This window comes from Canis lupus, chromosome 6 (genome assembly GCF_003254725.2).
Source record: "Canis lupus dingo isolate Sandy chromosome 6, ASM325472v2, whole genome shotgun sequence".
Taxonomy (NCBI): domain Eukaryota; kingdom Metazoa; phylum Chordata; class Mammalia; order Carnivora; family Canidae; genus Canis; species Canis lupus.
Window position 1 is genome coordinate 49,681,544 of NC_064248.1, and position 25,927 is coordinate 49,707,470.

Here is a 25,927-nt window from a genome sequence, read left to right on the forward strand (position 1 = left end):
CTCTCTCTCTCTCTTTTTTTAAATAGCCATCCTAATGGGTGTGGTATCTCCTTGTACTTTTGATTTGTATAGCCCTAATGATCAGTGATGTTGAGCATCTTTTCATATTCTATTGGCTATTTGTATATTTCTTTTGGAGAAGTGCTTATTCAGATTATTTGCCCACTTTTGTTTTTTTGTTTTGTTTTGTTTTAATTCAAGTTGGCATCGTGTTATATTAGTTTCAGGTGTACAATATAGTAATTCAAAACCACATATCATTCAGTGCTCATCACAAGGGCACTCTTTAATACCCATCAGCTATTTAGCCCATCCCCTCACACCACCCCCCTTCTGGTAACCATCAGTTCTCTATAATTAAGAGTCAGTTTGTCTTTCTTATTTTTTCCCCTTTGCTTGTTTTGTTTCTTAATTCCACTTATGGATGAAATCATAGGGTATTTGTTTTTCTCTGACCTATTTTGCTTAGCATTATAGCTTCACTCATGTTGTTGCAAATGGCAAGATTTCATTTTTTGTGCTGAATAATATTCCATTGTGTAAATATATATCACATCTTTATCCATTCATCAGTTGATGGACATGTGGGCTGTTCCTATGACTGGGTAAATAATGCTATGATAAACATAGGGGTACATGGAATTGTTTTCTTAATTTCCCTCTCTTACCTCATTATTAGTGTATAGAAATGTTAGGTTTTCTTCTAATGACTGGTGGAGAAAATTAAAGACAGCAGAGCCAGGCAGTAGGTTCGAGAGTGCTTTAATGGGGAACACTCCTGGGCGAGGTTCTGTCACTTGGAGAGGCCCGAGTCCGGGAAGTCACACCCAGGCAAACCGCAGGGGGAGTTTATAAAGAGTTTTTAGCGGGGAAGATGGGGGCAGGGCAGCATTTCGATTAGGGCAAGGGTTACAGGTCTTTGTAAATCTTTTATTTTTATTTATTTATTTATTTTTTATGATAGTCACCCAGAGAGAGAGAAAGAGGCAGAGACACAGGCAGAGGGAGAAGCAGGCTCCATGCACCGGGAGCCCGACGTGGGATTCGATCCCCGGTCTCCAGGATCGCGCCCTGGGCCAAAGGCAGGCGCCAAACCGCTGCGCCACCCAGGGATCCCGGGTTACAGGTCTTTGTAAGCTAAATTAGGGTAGGGCGGCAAGGCAAGGCAGTGGCAGGGATGATGGGGGTGGGGCAGCAAGGCGGCTTTATTGGGAGGTTGCTGGCCTGGGGTCGGCCGTTTTGAGGTCCCCAATCTCGCCAGCCCAACAAGAAACACAACCAATTTCTGTATATTTTGTGTCCTGGAGTTTCACTGAGTTTACTTATTCTAATAGTTTTTTTGTAGTCTTTAGAGTTTTCTAGGTATGGTATCATGTCATCTGCAAATAGTGACTGTTTTAACTTATTCCTTACTAGTTTGTATGCCTTTTATTTCTTGTCTGATTGCTGTAGCTAGAGTGAACATCCTTGTGCTCTTCCTGATGGGGAAAGGTTTCAGTTTCTCACCATTCAGTATGATTTTGGCTGTGGTTTGTCATATGTGGCCTTTATTATGTTGAAGTATGTTTTCTCCAGACCCACTTTATTGAGAATTTTTATCATAAATGAATATTGGATTCCTTAAATGCTTTTGCTTAATCTATTGAGATGATCATGTGATTTTTAGTTATTTTGCTTATGTGGTATTTCACATATTGATTGATTTGCAGATATTGGACCATCCTTGCATCCTAGGAATAAATCCCACTCTCCAGCAGACTCTGCACTGAGCATGGTGCCTGACATGGGATGGGGCTCAATCTCTTGACCTGAGATCATGACCTCCCCTGAAACCAAGAGTCAGATGCTTAATTGACTGAGCCACCCAAGTGTGACCCCCCCCAACTGATTTCTTTTTTAGCAATAATTGAATTTACTACTTTTGTCTTCTAATCTTCATACTAACTTCATAAGTAATTGCTCTATTACCTTTAGTGTATGTTTGCTTTTTTGTTTTTGTGAAAGTTTTTCCTTTCCTAATTTTCTAATTATGGCCTTTTCTTTTGCACTTAAAGGAGTTTCTTTAGAAAGTGACTTTTTTCTCTGGGTACTTTTATGATTTTCTTTTTTTCATTGATTTTTTTTTCCCCCCAAGATCTTATTTCTGCTGTGTCTTGATGTGGTTCATGTATATCATTATCCGCTTAGGGCTTTTTATTGAGGACTTGTTATCAGGGGTTAATGGTTGACAGCTTAGAAAATTGTGGTCATTATTTCACTTTTTTTTTTTTTTTTCGTTACTTCCTTTCAGTACTCCAGGGGGAGAGGCAGAGGGAGAGGAGAGAGAATCCCAGGCAGACTCCATGATATGGGGCTCAGTCTCACACCCCTGAGATTATGACCTGAGCCAGAATCAAGACTCAGATGCTTAACGGACTGAGCCACCAAGGCACACGTTTATAGCTTCTTTCTCATCAGAATTCCACTTTGCAACTTCCACTCATCCCAACCTCCCTAAATTCTGATCCTGATCTCTTCCATATGGCATTTATGATTTCCCTCTGTACTTTAATTTAGGTAAAAATTTAGGTAAAAAAATGCCTCTACTTGGAAAGCTAGAAGGCTTGTAGGTATCACACTTCTCTCAAAGATCACAGTTGTGTACTATTACGTGGTGTTTAGTATTTGAGACCATTCTTTTTAATTTGTTCAGTTTCCTAATTTTTGATTTTTGCCTGTGTCTTATGAATTGATATCTGATACTTTCTTAATATTTCTTTTCCATATTTATTTTTCTGTAGGAAATACTAGAATCAGCTTGTTCACTTTAAAAAATCCTTTTTCTTTTTAAGGTTATCATGTGAAATGCATAGATTACTGTAGGGAGAACTAAAATGTCTTTGGAATATTGAACCTTGATAGGTATATTAGCATATACCTTCTTAATTCATAATTTTAACCTATAAAGTTAGTATCTGTGTATTGCTATTTTATTGTGACTTTTTCTAAAAATAGTTTTCTCATGCCTTTTCCTTTAGTATGCAAGTAGTCATGATTTTTTTTAGCCTGTGTGGTGATTTATATGTATACCTTTTTCTAATATGCAACCTCTTTATAAATTTCTGGTGTGAAACCTCAGTCACATGTTTTAGTTTTGATTTTTATATAGATTCTTGGATTACTTTTGATTGCTTTAAAGATTTATTTTATTTATTTATTTTTTATTAGAGGAAGGGAGGAAGGGAGAGAGCAAGAGCCACAGAGAGCGGCAGAGGGAGCCAGAGAGGGAGAGAAGCAGACTGTAGAGTGCAGAGCCTGAGCCCGATTATGACCTGAGCTAAAACCAAGAGCTGGCTGCTTAACTGACTGGGCCACCCAGGCGCCCCTACTTTTTGATTGTTCTAAAATTCAAATTCCGGGATCCCTGGGTGGCGCAGCGGTTTGGCGCCTGCCTTTGGCCCGGGGCGCGATCCTGGAGACCCGGGATCGAATCCCACGTCAGGCTCCCGGTGCATGGAGCCTGCTTCTCCCTCTGCCTGTGTCTCTACCTCTCTCTCTCTCTCTCTCACTGTGTGCCTATCATGAATAAATAAAATAAAATAAAAAAGAAAAAAGAAAAAAAAATTCAAATTCCTAGCTTTCTTTTAGAATCCTTAAATATAACAGACTTTGAAAATTTTTGAAAATGAAATAATTCTCAGAATGCATGAGATATATGCATCATTGTGGTAAGTTGGGAGACCACTTTTAGAACTGTAATACTTATTTATTGTACAGTTGACCCTTGAACTGTGCTGGGGTTTGGGGGCATCAACCCTTACATTGTTGAAAACTGCGTATAACTTTTGACTCCCGGCAAAGTTAACTAACCCTTACATTGTTGAAAACTGCGTATAACTTTTGACTCCCGGCAAAGTTAACTACCGTATTTCTAATATATTATGTATTTTTTTACCCCACCCCTTACAGATGTATTTTATATTGATTGAAAAGGGGGCAGTTGCCAAATGACAATAAGCAAAGGGAGGGCAGAGAAAGGTACCGGGTAGGCTGAACATCAGGACTCTCTCCTGCTTTCAGCATTCCTCATCCCACTACCTGTGTGCAGGGTAGTTCACTGAAGCCGTGAGCTGAGAGGCAGTGAAGGAACCAGCTCTGGAGAGGGATTCTTGCTGAAGTGGCAGGGCCAGCCACTGATCATACTTGGCCAGGGATCTCAGAAGGATACCACATCACCAGTGGGGCTGGGAGGACCCCAGGGTGACAAGAGGAAGCCTGCAATGCAGAGCAGATGGCAGGGAGGGGTGCTGTCCACCAGCCTGAATGTTCTTCAGGTTGGTGAGCTAATACCCCAGGGATCAGCGGCTCACCTCTTGCCAGCGTGTCCTGTCGGCGGAAGCTGCCTTAGAACCATGTAGGAAGCCAAGTGGACAGCTTAGAAAGCAGATCCTAGAGAGATGGAGGGGTGCTCCGCCTTCCCTAAGATGTTGCATAGAAGGAAGTTTTCTGCATTTCTGGGTAGTGGACAAGGAGGAGGTGTTACTCCAGGATCCAGCTTCGCTAACTTTGGATGGGGATGAGGAGACACACGGTACCTCATTTGGCTGTACCATACTTACGGGCCAAAATCCGTGTATAAGTAGACCACCAGTTCAAACCTATGTTGTTCAGGGATCAGCTCTACTAATGTTTATTTTGGCTTCAAAATTATTGTTAAGAGAATCATTTTGCGCTCTTCATCTTCTATCACAGGAATGTTTTTGACAAGGAGATGTAGAATTCTTTGTTGTTATTAAATCTCAAGCAAATGTGCTTGTGTTAGAACATTCATGTTGAAGCTGTTCTGTGGTCTAGAGTTATCAGAAAAAAAAATGTAACCACCTCACCTGTCTCTGCATGGACCTGTCTCCGTTCTCACTAATGCAGTGTTAGTGCACCTCCGTTCTCACTAATGAGGTGTTTTCCCTCTTAACAGGTTCATTTTAACTTGCAGTTTACAAAACCAAATACGTCACTAGGAGATGTTCAGTCAGGAACAACCATTAGTATGCCTTGCTCAACTGATAAGGAAAAGTAAGTATTTGTTGGCATAAAATTTAATGTTTGTAATTTTGAAGGTCATCTTAAATAATTTTTATCAGTGTTTGAAAACTTTGCCCAACTAATTCATTTATGACATTGTAAGTTGCTCATCAGTGAGATTGAAGCTGAATTCCTTTTATCTATTAGAGATATCCCATATTTTTTTTAAACTGTAGGATACAGTTTAACATACAGTAAAATTTATTTTTTAAGAGGTTTCCTACGTAACTGAAGAGCTTACCTTTCATATGCTTTTGGGCAAGTAGATAGAAATCTTACTCCTTTTTCTGTGGTTTTTGTTTTTGGCTGTGTCTGCTTCTGAAGCTCTCCATCTTTCTGAATTAATGCTTCTGTTGTAAAGTACTCTGAGAAGCCAGCTATTGTATTTTAACTTTTTAATTTTTTAAGGACTTCATGACTTTAGAGAGAGAGAGCACACGTGCAGTGTGGAAGGTAGAGGGAGAGAAGCGGACTTCCTGCTGAGCAGGGGGTCTGACACCTCCACCCTAGGACCCTGAGATCATGACCTGAACAGAAACCGAGTCAGACCCTTTACCAACTGACTTACCGGGTGCCCCAGAAGTCAGCTATTTTAAACTGCTAGAATTCTTTGCTAAGAATAACAAGGTTGTGAGATTAATACCTACCAAAGTAATCTTTAATTTGTGACTTGTTTTGCCTATTCAGAAATGGCTTCCTATTTTTTAGATCTTACACAAGTTTTACAGAGTGAAGTTTGTTGCATCAGTGAGTTGTGACTAAATTAAACAACTCATGGAAACCTGTCTCTGCGTAGTCGCTCTGGTACATTAACAGATGTTTGTAATATTTTTTTATTCTTCTTACTTAAAATTTAATCACGTTAAGGCCTGTCTGCTGACAACTCATTATCAGTGAGCTATCCTCATTCCAGTATATTGCAGAATAAGTGACTAACAGTTCTTATCCTAATTCTCCGACTCTTATTTATTGGCTTCTCTAAAATTGGCACCAACATGAGTATTACACTAGTTCGTGAGCCTCTCTTTTAAGAAAGCAGAATTCTTTGAAGTCTGGAAGTGTATGTATTCTATTTATTTTCACATTTGTTCAGCAGGCAGAGCATCTGGAATTCATGTTAATGATAGAATGCCAGGTTTATGTATTTAACTCTGTCATACTTACCAAGAGCAGTGTTACTTGCAGAAAATATATTTGTGGTACAAAATCAAACATAATCATGTGTCCATAAAATTAGTACTGTTCAGCTATTTTGAGTATTTTCGGTTGATAATTGTTTTTTTTTCCATTGTCATCTAGGAGAAAGTGGCAGTGGGTATCAAAGGTTAAAGAAGAAAAGTTAAAATTGAGGGCAACACCTTTTTACCCAATTATTTTCTGAAAATTAGAAAAAGACCATTTAAATTCTTGTTATAAGGAACTACTAGAGAAAGGAATATGGTGGTGGAAAGGGGAAAAACACAACTACATAAATGCCCCCCATGCTTTTCCAAAATTTTGTATTTGTATTCATCTGACTAGAATTCATTATTTTAATAGTGCATATTAATAACTTTGAAGTAGTATAAAATTTTGAAGAGCTTTTGGCAAAGGAAAAATATTTTTTAAAGTAGGCTCCACACCTAGCGTGAAGCCCAACATGGGGCTTGAATTCACAACCCTGAGATCGATACCTGAGCTGAGATCAAGTCGGAGACTTAACCGACTGAGCCACCCAGGTGCCCCTTACTCGTATTCTAAATATGAGAGGAGATAGAAATTATTAAGTAGTAAGGATATTCTTGAAGCATGAAAATGTGTTTTCATTCATCACGTATCACTTATGCACTACTGTCTTAGTTTCATAGTACTAGAGTTTCCATTTCCCCTATATTCTTTATCTTAGCTCTTCAATTTATTAGTGTTATTTATTATACTGCTTCCTTAGGGAAGGTTTATGGATAAATTACTTGTTTAAGAAACCAGTGAATGATTTTTGAACAAAGCTATAAAGTTGTATTTATTTTTATATATGTGTATCTGTAGATTAGACAAACCTTCAAAAATACCTATTAAAGTGAAAATAAGTCTTTATTAAAATAAATACTATTTTCCTTTCAAGTGGTGCAAATTTAGGGCTGGAATCCAAATACCTGAAGAAAAGGGAAGATAGCATTCCTTTACGTGGGCTCAGCCAAAACCTGTTCAATAATCCAGGTGAGAAGACATTTCTGAAATGGATTTTATGCTGTGGTTTGACCATATTATATAAAAACTTGTGAATACAAATAATCTTTTTCTGTCCTCATTTGCAGACCATCAAAAAGATGGCACTTTAGGAGCCTTACAGACCTCTTCAAAACCCGCAGTGCTCCCTTCTCCATCTTCAGCATACTTCCCTGGGCAGTTAACAAACAGTTAATGCTAGTGTTATCTTTTTATTTTTTATTGAACTTTTAGAAATCCCCATGGTTTAAAAATAACATGAACAGATCCTAAGCCAGCAAGTTTCAATTAGAAAAATTATTAGATTGTTTGGATCCTTTTTAAAGTACTGCTGTTGTCTTATGGCAAGCTAGAGGAGCCAGTTTTATACTTGGTGGGCTTGGAGTGAAGATTCTGAGTAAATGACACTTTAGTTTGGAACATGGTATTTTAGAATAATAGTAGGAGTTTTATTAAATGAGTCCTTAGAAATTCTCAAGTTCCAAGGAAAGAGTTGATCCTAATAAGGGACATTCTAGTCATATTGAGTATATAGGTAAATGAAAACCTGCTCAGACATAATATGAAGCCAAAGAATGTTAATAATTCCTTTATTTTCATTGGTAAAATAAAAGTTTTAAATTTGACATCTGAAAATTATGAGGGAAAATGATTACCTCCAAAGATATCTATATTATTGATATTTACAGTAAAGGGAAAAGTCCTAAAATTACCTTCAGTGAATGAAATTAATCCTTCATAGCAAGTAAATATTTTCCTTGTTAACATCTTTAAATTAGCTATTGAACAAGTCTACTAAGTAATTTTGATAAATTATAAAAATAATTTGGACAATGTATTTTTATGACCAGATTAGGTATAAAGTGCTTTTAAATCATTTGAGCTGCAAAGTTTATACGATTTTAATGCTTACTGGAAAGTCCACACTCACCTGGTTTTTCTTTCTTTGGAGTTTTATTAGTTATGCAGTTAAATCTGTATTAGTGGAATGTTTTAAAAATTAGTACTAAATAAGAACATCATGAATATTGTATTTATAATATCAGAGCAGGTTCATTTTAATGTTTGCTTAATAAAGTAGGCAAAATAAGTAACTGTTAAAAGTTACTTTTTTCTCTCTCCTGTAACCAGTTTCAAGTAAGAAGTATTTGTAAAAAATTAGGTTAAAAAAATTTCACCCAATCAAGGGATCCCTATTTTGTTTTGTTGTTGATGACCACCCAATACAAGTGGCATTCTCTTATGAAACCTATAGATCAGTTTTTGCAAAGATTGCTAACGCTTATGTGATATTTAAAAAACTCTTTTTAAGAACTTTACTACACAGAGGAGACATTCAATATATTAATACCAATGTCACTGGGTTCATGATAAGACAAAGAATCTAGTATTTGCTAATATTTTTCTGAGGCCACAGTATGGAGTCTTATGATACATTGAAACTCTGCTGATAGTTGCAGTCTTAACTAGGGGGTTTATCCTAAAAAATTTAGTAACTCTTATTGGGCAGTGACTTTAATATAGGAGTATTAGTAAGAATACTTGGTTACAGTAACTTGAAAGTACTTACTAATAATCTGGAAAGTAGCCTCTTGGTGATTTTAGAATTTTTCCTGTAAATATTATGTAATATATAAAAAACATTGTGACAGGGTTTGGATGGGATTTATGACATACAGGGAGTTCTTTTTTATTTGAAATTGTTTTGCAGTTCTGCAGTGTACAGTTGTACATGTGTTAATAATCACAAGGTCGCACTTAATGTATTTCTGTAAACTGAGCTTTGTTAAATAAAGTATTTATGGAGTATGACGTGTATATAAAAACAAACCGGATTGATCTGCAACTATTGACTGTGCTTTGTGCTTAGAATTTAAATAATTCCATTTAATTTCGTTTTGTCTTCCTACAGGAGTATTTTGTAGTGAGGGAGAAAAAAAGGGGATTGAAAGGAGAAAGGTGTAAAGCTTTGATTTGTTACTGTAAAAATGATTAAGGTAACAAATAAAGCCAAAACAGACCTTACAGAGGGAATCACAGATCAAGACTTTCTTTTAAAAAAAAATCATTAAAATATTTAATTTTATTAACAGAATATTTACATTTAAGACCTTATTTAACCATAGTGAATGTTCCAAGTTTAAAAAGCATTGAGCAATAACCACACACAAGATGAAAACAGTGTAAACTATACAATACTTTATGTACAATTTTTACAAAGTAACACTTTTTTAAATAATATAACTGGACACAAAAATATACACTTTAGAGAAATTCACATCAGTAATTGTATAAAGCTCTCTTCTAGGGTCCTGAAAATTTAGGACAAACATTAGCTCTGTAAATAAAGTGTTACTGTGACAGTCCTGAAAGGCCACTATATATATTTATCTACATATAGATATCACATTGACGTTTTCAAGGCTACCAGCTTTACTATATAATTTTTAGATTATGTATTCAAGTGTTGAGGTTCTTATGATTATGCAAACATTAAAAGAATAGTGGTATAAGTAGCTGGGGAACAGATTCGAGCCAGCATTTAGATTTACAGACTCTACCCCAATTTAAATTCTAAATGGCTGATATTTTCTCATTTCAAAAACAGTGGTGAATATTTAAAATAAAACTACTACAAACAAGCTTGAAACATGATTCAGATTTAGTACAATTTTCTTGAGTGTTTTTTTTTTAATGCAAACAATTCATTTACCATTTCTTTACTTTAGTACATCTGCATTAAGGCTTTGAATTATTTGACCCAAGATTTTACAATGTTAAAACGAACAGGTGCATAACCGTACTACGTACTCTGTCTCGCTGTGAGTCAGCATAAATAAAGTTAAAGCTCAACACCTGAAGGAAATGGTAGCAGAGACGTTGCTAGTATCTAAGAAGGTACGTATATAGTTTTTAATTAAAGGATGTATAATAAAACAAAAAGCTTAGTGGCAAGAAATTGGTGCTAATAAACAAAAGGTTTCTTTTCAAAAGAAATTGTAACATCTTTGGAAAACTGTCCGGTTCTGGTTCTTTCTTTAGTTCCCACGGAGTTCATGCAGATACATTTCTTAAGACAATCTTAAAGTACATTGTAGATGGAAATGGAATGTACATCCAGAACTATAGGTGAAAACTAAGACCTGGGTGTGATAGAAAAGTCTTCCTGATTTCGGTCATCACACGTTTGTGTCCTGGAGTAAAGGTTCTTTGGCCTCTCCTGGCGCTTGTGTACTATGAGGATGGCTGTGACTGCCACAGTGCTTTCTCCAACTGCTGGACCGTAAGCTTAAATTGGTATGTTCTGGAATAAACAAGGCAACAAGCAGAGCCAGCAGTACGGAACAGGCTCCAAAGAGGAAGGGGGGGCCAGGGATGATCGAATTCTGAGGAAGAAAAAGATAATTAGGATTTTCACGCAGACATCTCTGCTCTTAAAAACTGCTTATCCTGTAGTAATCTCAAATTACTATGAATTCTAAGCCAAGATCCTCTCTTTCTTCATCAGAGCCACAGTTAGAAAATGCATTTGCTTTTCAGGAGAAAAGGGACACTGTTAGACTCTCACTATAAAATTCTGAGGATAACAACTGATCCAAGGAACAGAGCCAAAAGATTTTTTTTAAAACAGCCAATGCAAAAACAGACCGTCAGTTGCAGCACAAAATCTGAACACATCCTCTGAGCCTTCACCTCATTAGCTCAACAGGAAGACCTCAAAAACAAAATTAAGTAGCACACACTGTTAACTACAGTAGCAGAATCTGTGACCGTTTTCTTTGAAAAGCTGAATATATTCTCTAGTAACTAATAAGTGAGGGAAACACACAGCTAATGCTGTTACCATAAGAATCAAAAAGGCCTTTGTTTTAGCCCAAAGTTACATTCATTCTTAGCAAAAACTTGCATAGCCAGTCTAACCTGTGTACAGCCCACAAACATTCTATTTAAAAGTAGTCTTAGCTGGCTAGAGGCTAAGAGTGCCTTAGCTGGCACTCTGCTAAACAAGCAAGGAACTGAGGCGCTGTTTGTATTGGCTAAAATGAGGATGTCTGCCGTTAATATTCAGTTGTACAGCAAACAAGTGAACAAAAATGGTCATCGGCACCTAACTGACTTTTCCTACAGCAGGCAGGCTTCCCACAGGGCACCTGTGTGATACGGAAGCGTCTGGCAAGAGACAGCAGCACAGGCAGGCGGCAGGCGATGGGCAGCTGGCTGTTGCCAGGGCCGCGGGGCGTACCGTTGCAAACTAGAATATCTAAGTAATTCTTACATTCTCGGAGGGAAAAAGCAGGTACAGCTGATTGCAAAAAGGGGCATACAGGGGAGCACGGTCCCTTCGGCTTTGGTTTTTAAGTGTTGCAGATCTAAAATCTCCCATAAAGTTAGTGACCCAAAACCATTTATCTTTCGGTCCAGCCAAATGAACTATATTTTTTTGTCACGTGAGTGAAGAATTACCTGTTCAAAGTGGTGCTGTGGGCTTGTGTTCGTTCCCAAGTCTGTTCCTGTCATGGGCAGTTCTTTAAGTTCCACATGGAATATGTAGAAAATGAATCCATAAAGAGCTGGTCCCAGACCATTGCACAATCCTCGAATTCCTGTTATCATTCCTTGGACAACACCTAAATTGTTTACACAAATTCTGTAATGCACCGCTAATTTTTATCCCAGTACAAACTGAAGTCACTGCAAAACCAAACCTCTAAGGAGACACTAGCGGTTTGCCAAGATGGCATTAAAAAGTATTTAGAAGCCATCAGCTTTACCAAGTAAACGGATACAAATGTGAGATGAGGTAAACCCGACCTATCCGGATGCGAAGACCCCATTAAATCAGGTACAGAGTTTGAGTTATGCTTTTCTCAAATTTAAAATGCAATTTGCTTTGGCCACAGGCCTTTCCTTCCTCATTTATCAACCAAGTGATCGCTGCTGCTCTGTTGTAACACCCCTTTCCTTCCTTATGATTAGATAAAACCCATCCTCTTCAAAGAATTATCTGTTAGCGCTTTGAGAATTAAATATTCCTAACACAAAAGCCTAAGATAAAAATGTTTTCTAAGGTCTTTAGATAACTGAAACCGAAGATCCAAATAAAAGGGGGACTTAAGTCCAAGGTGTCAAGCACATCATAGTAAACACAGTGAATATAAGGTGGCCGACCTACATCAGTAGATTTTCTAGCAAAAACACGAGCCCCGTTTTCAGAGTGAGGGACATGGTTCTATACAGCCACCTGAGGACACTACCCCGGCATCAGCTTTTCCTCTTAACAGTGAAAACAATTTTAAAATCTTTATTCTGAAGGTAGACTTACAATCCTGTACTTAGGAGGGAGACAGAACATATAATCAGAATATTCTGGGCTTTTAAGTATCATGGGTTCTAACCAACTCACCTTGTTGATCAGCATCAGCAGTTCGTGAGACAAGGGCACTGACGGCCGGGAAGGTAATGCTGGACATGGCTGCTACCGCGCCAGCAGCCCACATCATCCTGTAACCAAACGCAGCAAAACAAAAGTACGTTTTCCACTGTGCCGGTCCGTCAAAATGCATACCTGAACCCAGGCAGCTGTTCCTGCAGGATGGCTGTGGTCCGGGCAAAGGAGAACTGCACTTGGCCTCGTCCTTCCCTTCCCGTGGAACTCCGGGCAGTCACTCCAAGGTCTGAGTGGTGGGGGATGGGAAGTGCGCCCAGAATAACACGCGGGACGTGCAGTACACCCAGAACCCTCGTTGCAGGTTTCCCAAGCCAGCGAGAACCTGCACACTGTTCCCCCAGACTTGTGATTCAGTGTGAACACAGTGACCTAAGCCAAACCTTGGACATTCTGGGCTTGATACTTGAAATGTTTTAGATAATTTAAATTGTGAGCACCTCTTTGTAAAAACTAGCCAGGAAAACAAAACATCAAAACCCACTCCTGATGCTTACTCCTATCCAAATCCAAACAGAGAATGTTCAGGTGAGTGAAACATTAGTGGGAACTGGAGTTCAGGCCCAGCTGAGTGTAAAGGTGTGTGCACGCCAGCCTAACGTCCACGTCACTACTAGCCCATCACCCTGCAGGAAATTGGACTGGCAAAAAAAGCAAAGAGGCTTTTCTCCGGCATGAAGCTGGGACCAAAACAATTGGCCTTCCTCGATGAACTTCTGGTCTCTCATCAGTGGTGATCACTGATGATGCTCTAACTTTTATTTTTAACCAGAAAAACAAGGTAACTAACAGTAGCTTACAGGGCCTCGCAGCTTCGAGCGCGCCTGTTTTATCCTAATGACAGACTGATACAGATTAAATGCTTAGTAGAGATTTAGAAACTAATATTTAAAAATCTAATCTGTCACATTAGGTATAAAATGTCACACCTTCCTATCCTCAAGCCATTCTAGAATATACAAATACACAAGGAATCTGTATTATATACATTTTGAGAGAAAATAAAAAGCATAGTCGGGGACAGATTAAAGCTTCATAATAACAAGCCTCATGAGTAGCATGTAATAAAAGTCTGTCAATTAGGGGAGCCTGTGCGGCTCAGTCATCTGGGTGGGTGGCTCTTGACTTCGGCTCGGTCATGATCTCGGGGTCCTGGGATGGAGTCCCACGTGGGGCTCTGTACTCTGGGGGCGTCTGCTGGGGATTTGCCCTCTGCCCCTCCCCCACTCACATGCGTGCTCATGTTAAATCTTTAAAGAAAAAGTCTGTTAATTATACTTCAATAAAGCAGAAAAAAAAAGGCAAACATCAAAATTTTTAAAATTAAAATATACCTACCAAGGTTCTGAACCAAAGCCATACCATGCCAGCTGTAGTATTTGAAATCCTAGACCCAATAAAATGGTGTTCTTATTTCCAATTGACCGCATAAGTAAACTCAAGACTATGGTCTAGAAAAGAAAAACCAGAATAGAACGGTTTACCAGAAAAGAACTTTTAAAAAATAAAAATAAAAAATACCTGGTGACTTCCTTCAATCTGTAATAGAATAAGGACTACTACCACTTTTCTACATTTTGGCTTTTCAACAATTGCCCCAAATGTATCTTGAGACCATTACTCCAGGTCATACAGAGCGAATGAAAGGTCCCTTTGCTGACACAGATCCAGATTCAGGGAAAAAGACTGAAAACAGAAAAGAACTTTCTATTCAGTACATTTCGACCGACAAATCAGAGATTGTAAGCAACAGCATCAAAAGGTTTGAACTAGGACTTGGAGATCCGTTATGTGATAGCTCTAAGGTTTTTAGGGTCCATATTCTTCTCCCTGACAAAACAAAATTCCTGATGGACGTACTCTACATCCTTCATCTAAATTACTGCTGAAAAAAAAAAAAAAATTACTGCTGAAAGCATGATGCTTTTACAAACAGTAAACAGGTACAACAAGTGTGATTTGGGAAAGTACAGCATAAGAACAGTCTGGAAAGAGCCTGGATCATAATCTTAGCTCTTCGCTGTGTGACCCTGGGCAAGTTACTTCACTCTGGAACAGTTGTCTCTTACAAAATGGCAATAATAGTACTTACTTCAAAACTTTGCCATCTGGGACAGATGAGATGAGATTTACATGAAGTGTGTGCTCGGCACATATTAAGTGTTTAATAATATTGTGAGGGTGAGGGGACAGGATAACTGGGTGGTGGACATTAAGGAGGGCACGTGACGTAATGAGCACTGGGTGTAAGACTGATGAATCACTGACCTCTACCTCTGAACCCAATAACATGTTAATTAATTGAATTTAAATTAAAAAACAACAGGGACACCTGGGTGGCTCAGCAGTTGAGTGTCTGCCTTCAGCTCGGGGCATGATGCTGGAGTCCTGAGATCGAGTCCCGCATCGGGCTCCCTACGTGGAGCCTGCTTCTCCCTCTGCCTGTGTCTCTGCCTCTCTATCTCTCATAAATAAATAAAATCTTTAAAAATAAATAAATAGGGATCCCTGGGTGGCACAGCGGTTTGGCGCCTGCCTTTGGCCCGGGGCGTGATCCTGGAGACCCGGGATCGAATCCCACGTCGGGCTCCCGGTGCATGGAGCCTACTTCTCCCTCTGCCTATGTCTCTGCCTCTCTCTCTCTCTCTCTGTGTGACTATCATAAATAAATAAAAATAAATAAATAAATAAATAAACAAACAAACAATATAGGAATTGGATAGGTTTTCCTTTTCTTTCAAAGCTAATAGAAATTTGGCATTAACTTGAGGGTGTCAGACGATATTTCTTGCCATTCTAATGAAAATATGAAATGTATTATGATAGCTAGTAAAAATAAAGAGGAAAAAGTGAAAATAATTCAGGAAATCATTAGTTGATGACTGGCTGACGTAAATATACAATTATCAAATATAAGTTTAAAACTCTTGGGATGCCTGGGTGGCTCACTCAGTGGTTGAGCAGCTGTCTTTGGCTCAGATCGTGATCCCGGGTCTGGGGATCCAGTGCTGCATCAGGCTCCCCACAGGGAGTCTGCCTCTCCCTTTGCCTGTGTCTCTGCCTCTGTGTCTTTCATGAATAGATAAATAACATCTTAAAAAATAATAATAAGATTCTTTAAATTGAGACCATCATTTGAGTTTAATCAGCTATAATCACAAGCCAGCAGAAAGCAAATGAAGGTTCTTATAAGGATTCTTGAATGATTAAGACTCACAGTTTCCTTCTCTCAGATTTCCTCTTAAATCATTAGTTTAAGACTGCATTCCATAAGGCATGGAACCTTGCTGGATTACATTCTTCTCAACAATCACAACCACAAAAGGGAACTCATCCAGGGTAAGTAGCAAAGAAAAACTTCCTTATACAGGACACCCTAACTGGCAACACTGATTTTCTCTGAGGGCAGGAACCTTCCTTAAGGATCTGTACGTTTGTATCCCTAAGCAGCTACTGTATGTTCCTAATAAGTATGGGAAGTATGTGATTTTAAATATGTCACAATATTCTCAATAATAATGGGACAAATTACTTAGTATATAGTGAGCTAGACAAAACTTGTTTTTTTTTTAAAAGATTTTTTATTTATTTATTAGAGACAGAGAGAGAGTGAGAGAGGCAGAGACACAGGCAGAGGGAGAAGCAGGCTCCATGCAGGGAGCCTGAGGTGGGATCCAATCCTGGGTCTCCAGGATCATGCCCTGGGCTGAAGTCGGCGCTAAACCGCTAAGCCACCGGGGCTGCCCTTATTTGGTATTTCTTAATTTAGTGTAACTCATTTTGTCCCAAAGGTTAAATGAGTTACCTAACCAAGATGTACACAGCTAGTTAAAAGGTAACTGATAGCAGTTTTGGTCAGTTAGCCAAATATTTGCCAAGCTCCTACTATATCCCACTGCTATTCTAGGTCTAAGGGTACTGACACAAGGGTCAGAGGATCGGTCAAAGTACTGGTCAGCAAACAGAATACTTCATCTTGGGGAAAAGATGGATATAAGTTTACTGGTTTAGCAAAATAATTTCAGGTTGTAGTTGCTATTAAAAAAAAAAAATGAAATGATGTAGCGTGATAGAGGTGTTGCTTGAACCAGGATGGGAAGGTGAGGCTCCTCTCCTTCTGAGGTGACAGATGAATGAGGACAAGGGAAGGGGGGCGGTGGCGCTGTGTGACTATCTCAGGGAACAGAGTGCTCCAAGCAAGGGTTGACACCAAGTGCGAAAGGCCCAAGACTGCAGCATACTCAATAGCATGGGACAAAATGAGGTCACGTCAAGTCTAGGTTTTATTCTGGTTGCACTGGAAAGTAAATTTTAAATGAGTATTAAAATTTCACTTTACAGGGGCACCTGGGTGGCTCAGTTGGTTACACATCCAACTCCTAATTTTGGCTCAGGTCATGATCCCAGGGTTGTGGGATCGAGCTCTGGGACGAGTTCCATGCTCAGCGTGAAGCCTGCTTCAGATTCTCTTTCCCTCTGCTCCTCCCCCTGCTCATGCAGGCTGTCTCTCAAATAAAAGCTTTTTAAAAATTTTCATTTAAAAAAATTACTTTGCCAAGTGGTGAATAAAACTGTAGGGAGACAAATATTGAAGTGGAGAGACCAGATGGAGGCAATGGCCAAGGTTTAGACTGGCTACTAGTAATGGAGATGGGGAGAAATGCTTGAATTCAGAAAGGATTTTGGAGACAGGTGATAATCTGATGGACTGAATATGTGGTAGGGAGAAAAAAATGGCAAGAATCAACAAAAATGACACCAAGGTTTATCATGGCCCTGACAACAAGGAAGATGGTGATGCCCATCAAGGAGATGAACAGCGTGAAGGAATCCAGATTTTAGTTTTTTGAGTGTGAGATGCCCAGCAGGTGTGTCAAACTGGAGCTCAGGGACTGGCCTGGAGGCAGAAATTTGGGAGTAAACCGCATGTAGAGAACTAGATGACAGCATTGAGGAAAAAGTGTGTCCAACAATATCCCTGCATTCATGTAAACATTTATTTAGTGCAAATATTAGGAACTCCTGCCTAGTGGCACCAATGAAGCAAGGGGGACTAAAAGCCCCATAGGGCACAGCAACCATGGAGAGTGGGTGTGTCCATGTTTCCAGATCTTTTAAATTTTGGAGGAGAAGCTACACACACACATTTTCATATAACCTCCTAATTTTTAAATGCTTACTACAAATTTTTAAAAAATAAGTATGTAGGGACGCCTGGGTGGCTCAGCAGTTGAGCATCTGCCTTCGGCCCAGGGCATGATCCTGGGGTCCCGTGATCGAGTCCCACATTGGGCTCCCTGCAGGAAGCCTGCTTCTCCCTCTGTCTGTGTCTCTGCCTGTCTGTCTCTGTGTCTCTCATGAATAAAGAAATAAAATGTTTTTTAAAAAATTAAGAATGTGTGTTTTAAGATTTTGTTTTTTAAAGTAATCTCTACACCCAACATGGGGATCAAACTCCTAACCTCGAGATCTAGAGTCGCACACTCTACTGATTGAGCCAGCCAGGCACCATTTTTCAAGTTTTTAAAACATGGGGAAAAACCAATGACCTCTAATTTAGCACTCACTGGGGTGCAGGCACCATGCAGGGTGCTGCAGTGACCAACACGAATGTGATAAAATCCTGACCTCACGGTCTATTCAGAGCTCTACCGGGACTCACAATCTACTGAGGCAAAAATAATAAAAAATATACAGAGGTAAAAGCAATAATACAGTATGTTCTCTACCGGGATAGAGACATGCCCCGGTTAATACAGGAACTCGGAGTAAGGATAGGGCAGAGGGAGGGGACAGCAAGAAGGACAGCAGGAGCAAAGGCATGAGGGCAAGCAGTAAGACAAACAGGCAAAAATGAGGACCCGAAGGAGCCCTGTGCTGCTAGAGAGGAGGAGTAAAGACACAAGTCCTTCACTTGTGTGGAGGTCAACAGGAAATAAGTTATTCTCAACTGCACACTTGACATAAATGAGAATACAAGACGATCCTTCTAGGGATCCCTGGGTGGCGCAGCGGTTTGGCGCCTGCCTTTGGCCCAGGGCGCGATCCTGGAGACCCGGGATCGAATCCCACGTCGGGCTCCCGGTGCATGGAGCCTGCTTCTCCCTCTGCCTGTGTCTCTGCCTCTCTCTTTCTCTGTGACTATCATAAATAAAAAAATTAAAAAAAAAAAACAAAAAAAAAAAACAAGACGATCCTTCTAACACTGCGGTTATGTATCATACTTAATATTTTAGTTCATATAATGACAGCAATGTAATTATCAGTATTTCTATATGCATTACATACTTCCATTCACCTGTTTTGGTTTTTTTTTTTTTAAGATTTTATTTATTTATTCATGAGAGACACATAGAGAGAGGCAGAGACACAAGCAGAGGGAGAAGCAGGCTTCATGCAGGAAGCCCGATGCAGGACTCGATCCCGGGACTCCAAGATCATGCCCTGCGCCAAAGGCGGCACTAAACCGCTGAGCCACCCAGGCTGCCCCATTTCACCTGTTTTTTAAGTCCAACTAATTTTCTCACTTTTTTAAATGTGAAAATTCATCTCAAAAATTAAATATCTATGAGGCTTCAAAAGCTAAATGATCATTGAATTGAAGGACCATAGTCCTCCTGGGCTGTGCATATACCGTCTGCTGTACCGTCGATGCCGGCTGGCTGGTGGCTCATTTCCTCCCAGACTCCAGGCGCCACGAGGGCTCAAAATACAAACCCAGCCACACCCCCTCCCTACTCAGGGCTTCCCTTCAGGCTTCTCAGCTCTTACACTGTTTCCACCTTGCATCCTCTGTGCCAGGTGCCCTCTGCTGAGCAGAGGGAAAATTTCCTCTAAAGCGCCTTCGCATCACTCAAGCAGTCAGCAGCGTTACTGCCCTAATTTATAAGGCACTGGCCGGTTCCACGATCAGTGAAATACGAAACGGAACTTACTAACACTTAAGAGCTATTCATCTCTTAAGTGCCATTTATAGTAATGTTAGCTTGTGTTCTTCATCTAAATCTTAAAATATTAGCAAATATAATCTCAGCAACGTACAAGACATCATGACCAGGCTGGATTTATCCGAGGCTTTGAAGTTGGTTTAACATTCAGTAATTCTTCAAGCTCTACTCTATTTACACATCTTCCTCGTCCAAGGTGTTTTGGACACCTTATGTGTCCAAAGGTGTTTTTCAAAAAGCTATTTTTAGGTACACCTGGGTGGCTCAGTGGTTGAGCATCTGCCTTTGGCTCAGGTCGTGATCCTGGGGTCCTGGGATAGAGTCCCACATTGGGCTCCCTGCAGGGAGCCTGCTTCTCCCTCTGCCTATGTCTCTGCCTGTCACTCTGTGTCTCTCATGAATAAATAAAATCTTATTTAAAAACTAAATAAATAAATAAAAATAAAAAGCCATTTTTACATATAGGCAACAATATATTTTCCTCCAAAGCTAAAGTGCACTTTTCTGACAGTAATGCATACTTAATGCAACATTATTCCTGATGAAAGAACTTCAAGATAAAAATGGAAGTTAGAAATAGTACTAATACTCAATGCCATATATGTGGGGGAGGGGGGCTACGGGGATATTATAGAATTTATTTTTTATTTTTTTTTTAATTTTTATTTATTTATGATAGTCACACAGAGAGAGAGAGAGAGAGAGGCAGAGACATATGCAGAGGGAGAAGCAGGCTCCATGCACCGGGAGCCTGACGTGGGATTCGATCCCGGGTCTCCAGGATCGCGCCCTGGGCCAAAGGCAGGCACCAAACCGCTGCGCCACCCAGGGATCCCTATTATAGAATTTAAATTTGAAATTTGTCACTAAACCTACCAAAAATTCGTAAATGATGAGATCTGCAGGAGAAATTCCTACACCTAAGAGATGGCAAAACATCTTAGGAGTCCTATTAAATAGACCCTGCCTTTCATTTTCTGAAGGACAGAATAAAACGAAGAAAGCTGCAATCTAGAAGACTGGATCTAAGGTGGGAAAGAGTGTTAGATTAGATCATCTACAGAGTCTAGAAACAACAAAGCCAAACAGGAAGAAATGGGTGGGGCTTTATTCACAGAAAGGAGAAAGACAGAAAATTCTGATCACTGGAACATAGTACTTGATCACGGAACCGAGATTTGAGGCCACAATGAAATATCTCCTATGAAAATCCAAATTCCTGGACTGATTAATATCTTACTCATCAAACAACCACTGGCTACCAACTGGGTTTCCAGGATAAATATTTCATGTCATTCCTCTGCTCAAAACCCTCTCATGGCTTCCTATCTTCCTGTCAAGTCTCAGGATAACCTGGAAGCCCCCGGATGATCTAGCAGACCCCCTCTCAGACTTCATTTCTCGAAGGTCTCTCCCTCGTCCACTGTGCCAGAGCCATGCTGGCTCCTGGCTGTTTCTTACACATGCCTGCTACAGTCTTTCCTTAGAGTTTTATTTCTCTTCCTTCTGCTTAGAATCCTCTTCTTCCAGATATTCCTAGGGCTTGTTTATCATTCTGTTTCTGCTCAAGTGTTACCATGTATCAGCTAGGCCTTCCCAATCCTTCCAGGTAAAAGAACACCCAGCCCCCAGTCACTCCTTATTCCCAGCACCATGTTTTTTTTATATTTTATTACACCCGATAACGTTCACACGGACATATTTATGAATTTTGTCTTATCCCACAAGAATGCAAACTTTACAACAGTAGGGATTTAGTCAAGTTCACTGCTACACCCCTAGGGCCTGACACACGGCAGTACTCAGTAACTATTTAAGGACTAATATAAAATTTTTTACTTTATGCAGGTTTATAGTCTAGTGTAAATCAATAAACCATCCTTCTGGTTTACACATTACACAGTGGTTGATAGGTGTTGGTCCCCCAAATCTAATCAAGACTAATGACACTTAAAAAAACTACTGAGTTTCTAGACCTACACACCTCAGCTTCCTGACACTGGTGACTCCACCAAGAAAATGTCACTTAGGTATCATTTGAGGCCCCACCTGAATAGTCAACCAGGAGCAGCAACCTATCTCATCACTCTAACTAAAAAGAGACTTACCTGTGCGATAATGGAAAGAATGCCAAGGACTGCTATAAATGCTGCAACACTTTCTGGTGAAAACTTCATTATCTAGAAGGTTTCCAGAAAAAGCAACACTAATAAATACAAAAGTACAATAAATACCATACCAATGCAACTACTTGTATGTTAACACTAAATGGGCCAGAAAAACAAAATACAACTACTTTATAACCAAAAATTCTTCAGAGGAAGAATCTGGCTTTCACTGAGAACCACAATTATAACACCTGTTAACATCTAAAAATAATAGCTATCTAATTTAGATTAGGCAAATCTAAGTCCCTTAATTTAGACCTAGATTTAATAAATTGGAGACAGATATCAAGCACTCAATCATTGTGTAAATAATATTGCCGATTCATGCTTTTTACAGGTAATGATAAAGGCTTGCTCCTGCTTGGTAAGATTAATGTCAAGGAGAAAAAAGGAACATGCTCTACATCACAAAGGGCCTGGAGTAGGTGGATGGATTACAACATCCTATCACGTCAGAAGCAATACATAAACTCAAGCCACATACCTTGACAGGGTAACTGCATCTTTCTGCATAAGCCAAAGTCTTAACAGATACGCGTGAGGAACATCAACCCCTCTACACAGGAAGTTAACTCTAGTGAGCCATTGTTTACAAAATAGCATTTAAAAACTCCCTATTATGCTCTCTCAAGATTAAATATTTTTGTTATTAAGGCACTAAACAATAGAAGAAAAGTCCATCTTGGTAAAATAGAATTTTACCTGTCTGAGGTATAAAAAGAAGCTGGAATATTGGCCTGCCTCCGGTAGGTAGGAGAGAAACACCGTAATGCAGATTAGCAGCACTATGGAATCTTGGCCCACTTTCTTTAAGGACTAGAATAAGAAAAAGACTGATATAAGGTTTTATATCCAAACACTGAACTGCTCTTAAAATATGCAGTGTTATCTTCTGGCAGTGTACATACAGACACTTAGTTGTCTTTTTTAATGTCTTTCATCCTCCCCAAACTACTCAGAGAAGTATTTCAAGATATTTTTAAAAATCTGTCAAGCTGTTTTCTCCAAAGAAACATCCACGGCAAAATATTAATATTGCACTGAACCATACATTCACTTTTTTGCCGAAGAGAAGGAAAAAGCATAAAATTTTTACCGCAAAGGGGTCAGCCTGTTCCCAGGAAATGGGTGCTCCCCATGATGCTGGGCGCATCTTCTCAGGCAATGACTCTGGCACAGCAACAAGGATAAAACAAATGTCCAGCAACGCGATGGCCGTGGCCAGGACCACCACTAAGCTGTCCCCGTACACTCGTCCGAGGTAAGCTCCGATCGCAGGGCTGGTTACCAAACTTGCAGCAAATGTTGCTGAAACCTGCAACGAGTCCAAGACGACAGGAAGACCTTAGTCAGGACACCCTGACTACTTCAGCACCACAGAACTCAGATTTATGCCAATACTGCTGCATGCCCCTTTTCCAGAATCCCACCTGTGCCATTTTTCTTATATTCTCTTCTTTTGCAGGAAGAGAAAATTAGATTCTTAAATTTAAAAAAAACAAAAAACCAAACCAAAACAAAACAAAACACAATGTAATGGCCTGAAAGAAGCCTAAAGAACAATGTTCTAGAGAAATTTACTGTCACTGTGATTTTTCCCCAATATTAAAATTAAAATGAAGTAAATGTTTACCTTGATGCATATTATGGATGGTCAAGCTTAAAGACTTGGAGATTATTTTCTCATCAGTAAGAGAGTTAAGTGCTAGCACAAAACTGAACTAGGTAATCTCTTTAGGAGGCACAGTGAAGAAGGATGAGATCACAGATCCTCCGCTTTTGAATACATTGCTAACCAGGTCTCTCCAAAACTCTACGAAGTCCACATCTCTGGTGAAGATGCAGATTGAAGAGGGCACAGGTGAAGAGTAACTTAATGCTAGACATGTCTGGTCTATTAGACAAAATGGCCTGAAAATCAGAAGTGACAGCAAGTAACACCTGACAGAGACCATGCTCTGTGGAGGATAATAGAAATTAATGTAGTGCATGTGGTTCTGCTCCCCACTCTGTGCTTTTTATTGTTTCTATGTCATTTTTGACTTTTGGATGGAGGAGTTAACGTCAAAGCAGTGCTTATTTTTAGCTGTTTATTAATAACTGCTCAAAAGAAACAATTCAATTTTCAAAGGTCAATTATTTCACAAGTATGTAACACTGTTGTAACTTTAAACATCCAGTTATTGACCCAAATGTACTCTTTTTGTTCATCAGATGGTGAATGGATGAACAGAAAGAGTACATTCTATACAATGGAATATGACATCAAAAGGAACTACTGATAAATGTGTATCAGTATAAATAAAAGATGTTAAATTAGATACAAAAGACTACATGTATTACTTAATTTATGTGAAATTTCTCTTAAAAGCAAAACTACAGAGGCGCCTGGGTGGTTAGTTGGTTAAATACCTCTGACTCTTGGTTTCAGGTCAGGTCATGATTTCAGAGTTGTGAGATTGAGCCCCACATGGGGCTCCAGTTCACTGTGGAGTAGGCTTGAGATTCTCTCTTTGCCTCCCACCCCTCTGCCCCCACTCACATGCTCTATAAATAAGTATCTTGGGATCCCTGGGTGGCGCAGCGGTTTGGCGCCTGCCTTTGGCCCAGGGCGCAATCCTGGAGACCCGGGATCGAATCCCACATCGGGCTCCCGGTGCATGGAGCCTGCTTCTCCCTCTGCCTGTGTCTCTGCCTCTCTCTCTCTCTCTCTCTCGGACTATCATAAATAAATAAATAAAAATTTAAAATAAATAAATAAATAAATATCTTTTTTTTTTAATGGCAAAATTACAAAGATAGAGAGTACATTGGTGGTTGGTTGCCTGAGATGAGAGGTGAAGTGGGGATGGATGGCAGATGGCTTTGGGCTGATGGAAATGCTCTAAAATTGGATTGTGGTGGTATTTTATTAGGGCAGTTCTAGGAAACTAAAGATTTTTATTTATCTTTATTTATTTTTTTTTCTTTTTTTTTTTTTAATTTTTATTTATTTATTTATGATAGTCACACACAGAGAGAGAGAGAGGCAGAGACACAGGCAGAGGGAGAAGCAGGCCCCATGCACCGGGAGCCCGACGTGGGATTCGATTCCGGGTCTCCAGGATCGTGCCCTGGGCCAAAGGCAGGCGCCAAACCGCTGCGCCACCCAGGGATCCCTATTTATTTATTTTAAAGAGAGAGAGAAAGAGCATGTGCAAGTGGGAAGAGGGGGCTGGGGAGAGAGAATCTCAAGCAGATTCCACACTGTGTGTGGAGTCCCAACAGGGCTCGATACCATGACCGTGAGATCATGACCTGCGCTGAAACCAAGAGTTGCATGTTTAACCAATTGAGCCACCCAGGCACTCCCGGCAGCTTTAGCAAATTAAATGCAGAGGGCTGTGGTCTCAGAAAAACCTGGGTGTGAGCAGGGCTCTGGAACCTAAGTAGGCAAAGGAGCAATGGTTCTTGCTGCAAGGGTTGGTCACTGTGGTATCTGAGTCACAGAGATCATGTGTTCAAGGTAGTGAGCAAAGAAAGGTCCAATTAGAAGCAGGTGTTCTGTGTCCTTCCCCTTCTCCATTCTCCCCATCCAGTGGCCTTTTTTTCTGGTTAGACAGAAGAGGATCACAGAGAGCACTTTCTCCCCTGTGCATAGTTGCATCTGTATTATGTCGAGAAGAATTACTTTTCATTGGCTAAAATATGTCTTTAATATATAAAACCTCCAGATTGAAAGTTGTTAATTTCTATGACAAAATACTTTAACAAAAACAACCTGGATTGTGGTCATGGTTGTATAACTGTATATATTTACTAAAATTCATTGAGCTATACATATAAAATGGATTTTTACAGTATGTAAATTATATCTCAATAAAGCTGTTAAAAAAATTCCTGGCCATCATCAACTTTGTACTTTTTACTGTTCTAAGTTTACAACTGAAATCATTAGTTCTTTTCATAAGTTTCTCACAATAGGTATTTCCTCTCAAAGTTCCTAATTCCAGGATTCTCTGTGTCCTTTGAGTCAAAGAAGACTTACTTACTTACTTATTTATTTATTCATTTATTTATTCATTTATTCATTCATTTATTCATTCATTCATTCATTCATT

General features: G+C 39.5%; 2 protein-coding genes across 5 annotated transcripts in view; one reads left to right on the plus strand and one right to left on the minus strand.

Moving 5' to 3' along the window:
• The window catches only part of SASS6 (SAS-6 centriolar assembly protein), a 43,022-nt gene extending 33,910 nt beyond the window's left edge, over positions 1 to 9,112 (plus strand). For all 3 annotated transcript variants that reach the window (XM_025417508.3, XM_025417507.3, XM_025417509.3), the window contains exons 15-17: positions 4,955 to 5,052; positions 7,163 to 7,257; positions 7,356 to 9,112. In XM_025417508.3, coding sequence (XP_025273293.2) covers positions 4,955 to 5,052; positions 7,163 to 7,257; positions 7,356 to 7,462 — 300 coding nt within the window. In that variant the 3' untranslated portion in view covers positions 7,463 to 9,112. The remainder of the gene's footprint in view (positions 1 to 4,954; positions 5,053 to 7,162; positions 7,258 to 7,355) is intronic.
• A 219-nt stretch (positions 9,113 to 9,331) lies between these two features.
• Positions 9,332 to 25,927, minus strand: part of MFSD14A (major facilitator superfamily domain containing 14A) — a 39,279-nt gene continuing 22,683 nt past the window's right edge. For both annotated transcript variants that reach the window (XM_025417511.3, XM_025417512.3), the window contains exons 6-12: positions 22,924 to 23,142; positions 22,530 to 22,643; positions 21,768 to 21,839; positions 14,051 to 14,163; positions 12,671 to 12,768; positions 11,731 to 11,894; positions 9,332 to 10,652 (exon numbers count right to left, since the gene is read on the minus strand). In XM_025417511.3, coding sequence (XP_025273296.1) covers positions 10,446 to 10,652; positions 11,731 to 11,894; positions 12,671 to 12,768; positions 14,051 to 14,163; positions 21,768 to 21,839; positions 22,530 to 22,643; positions 22,924 to 23,142 — 987 coding nt within the window. In that variant the 3' untranslated portion in view covers positions 9,332 to 10,445. The remainder of the gene's footprint in view (positions 10,653 to 11,730; positions 11,895 to 12,670; positions 12,769 to 14,050; positions 14,164 to 21,767; positions 21,840 to 22,529; positions 22,644 to 22,923; positions 23,143 to 25,927) is intronic.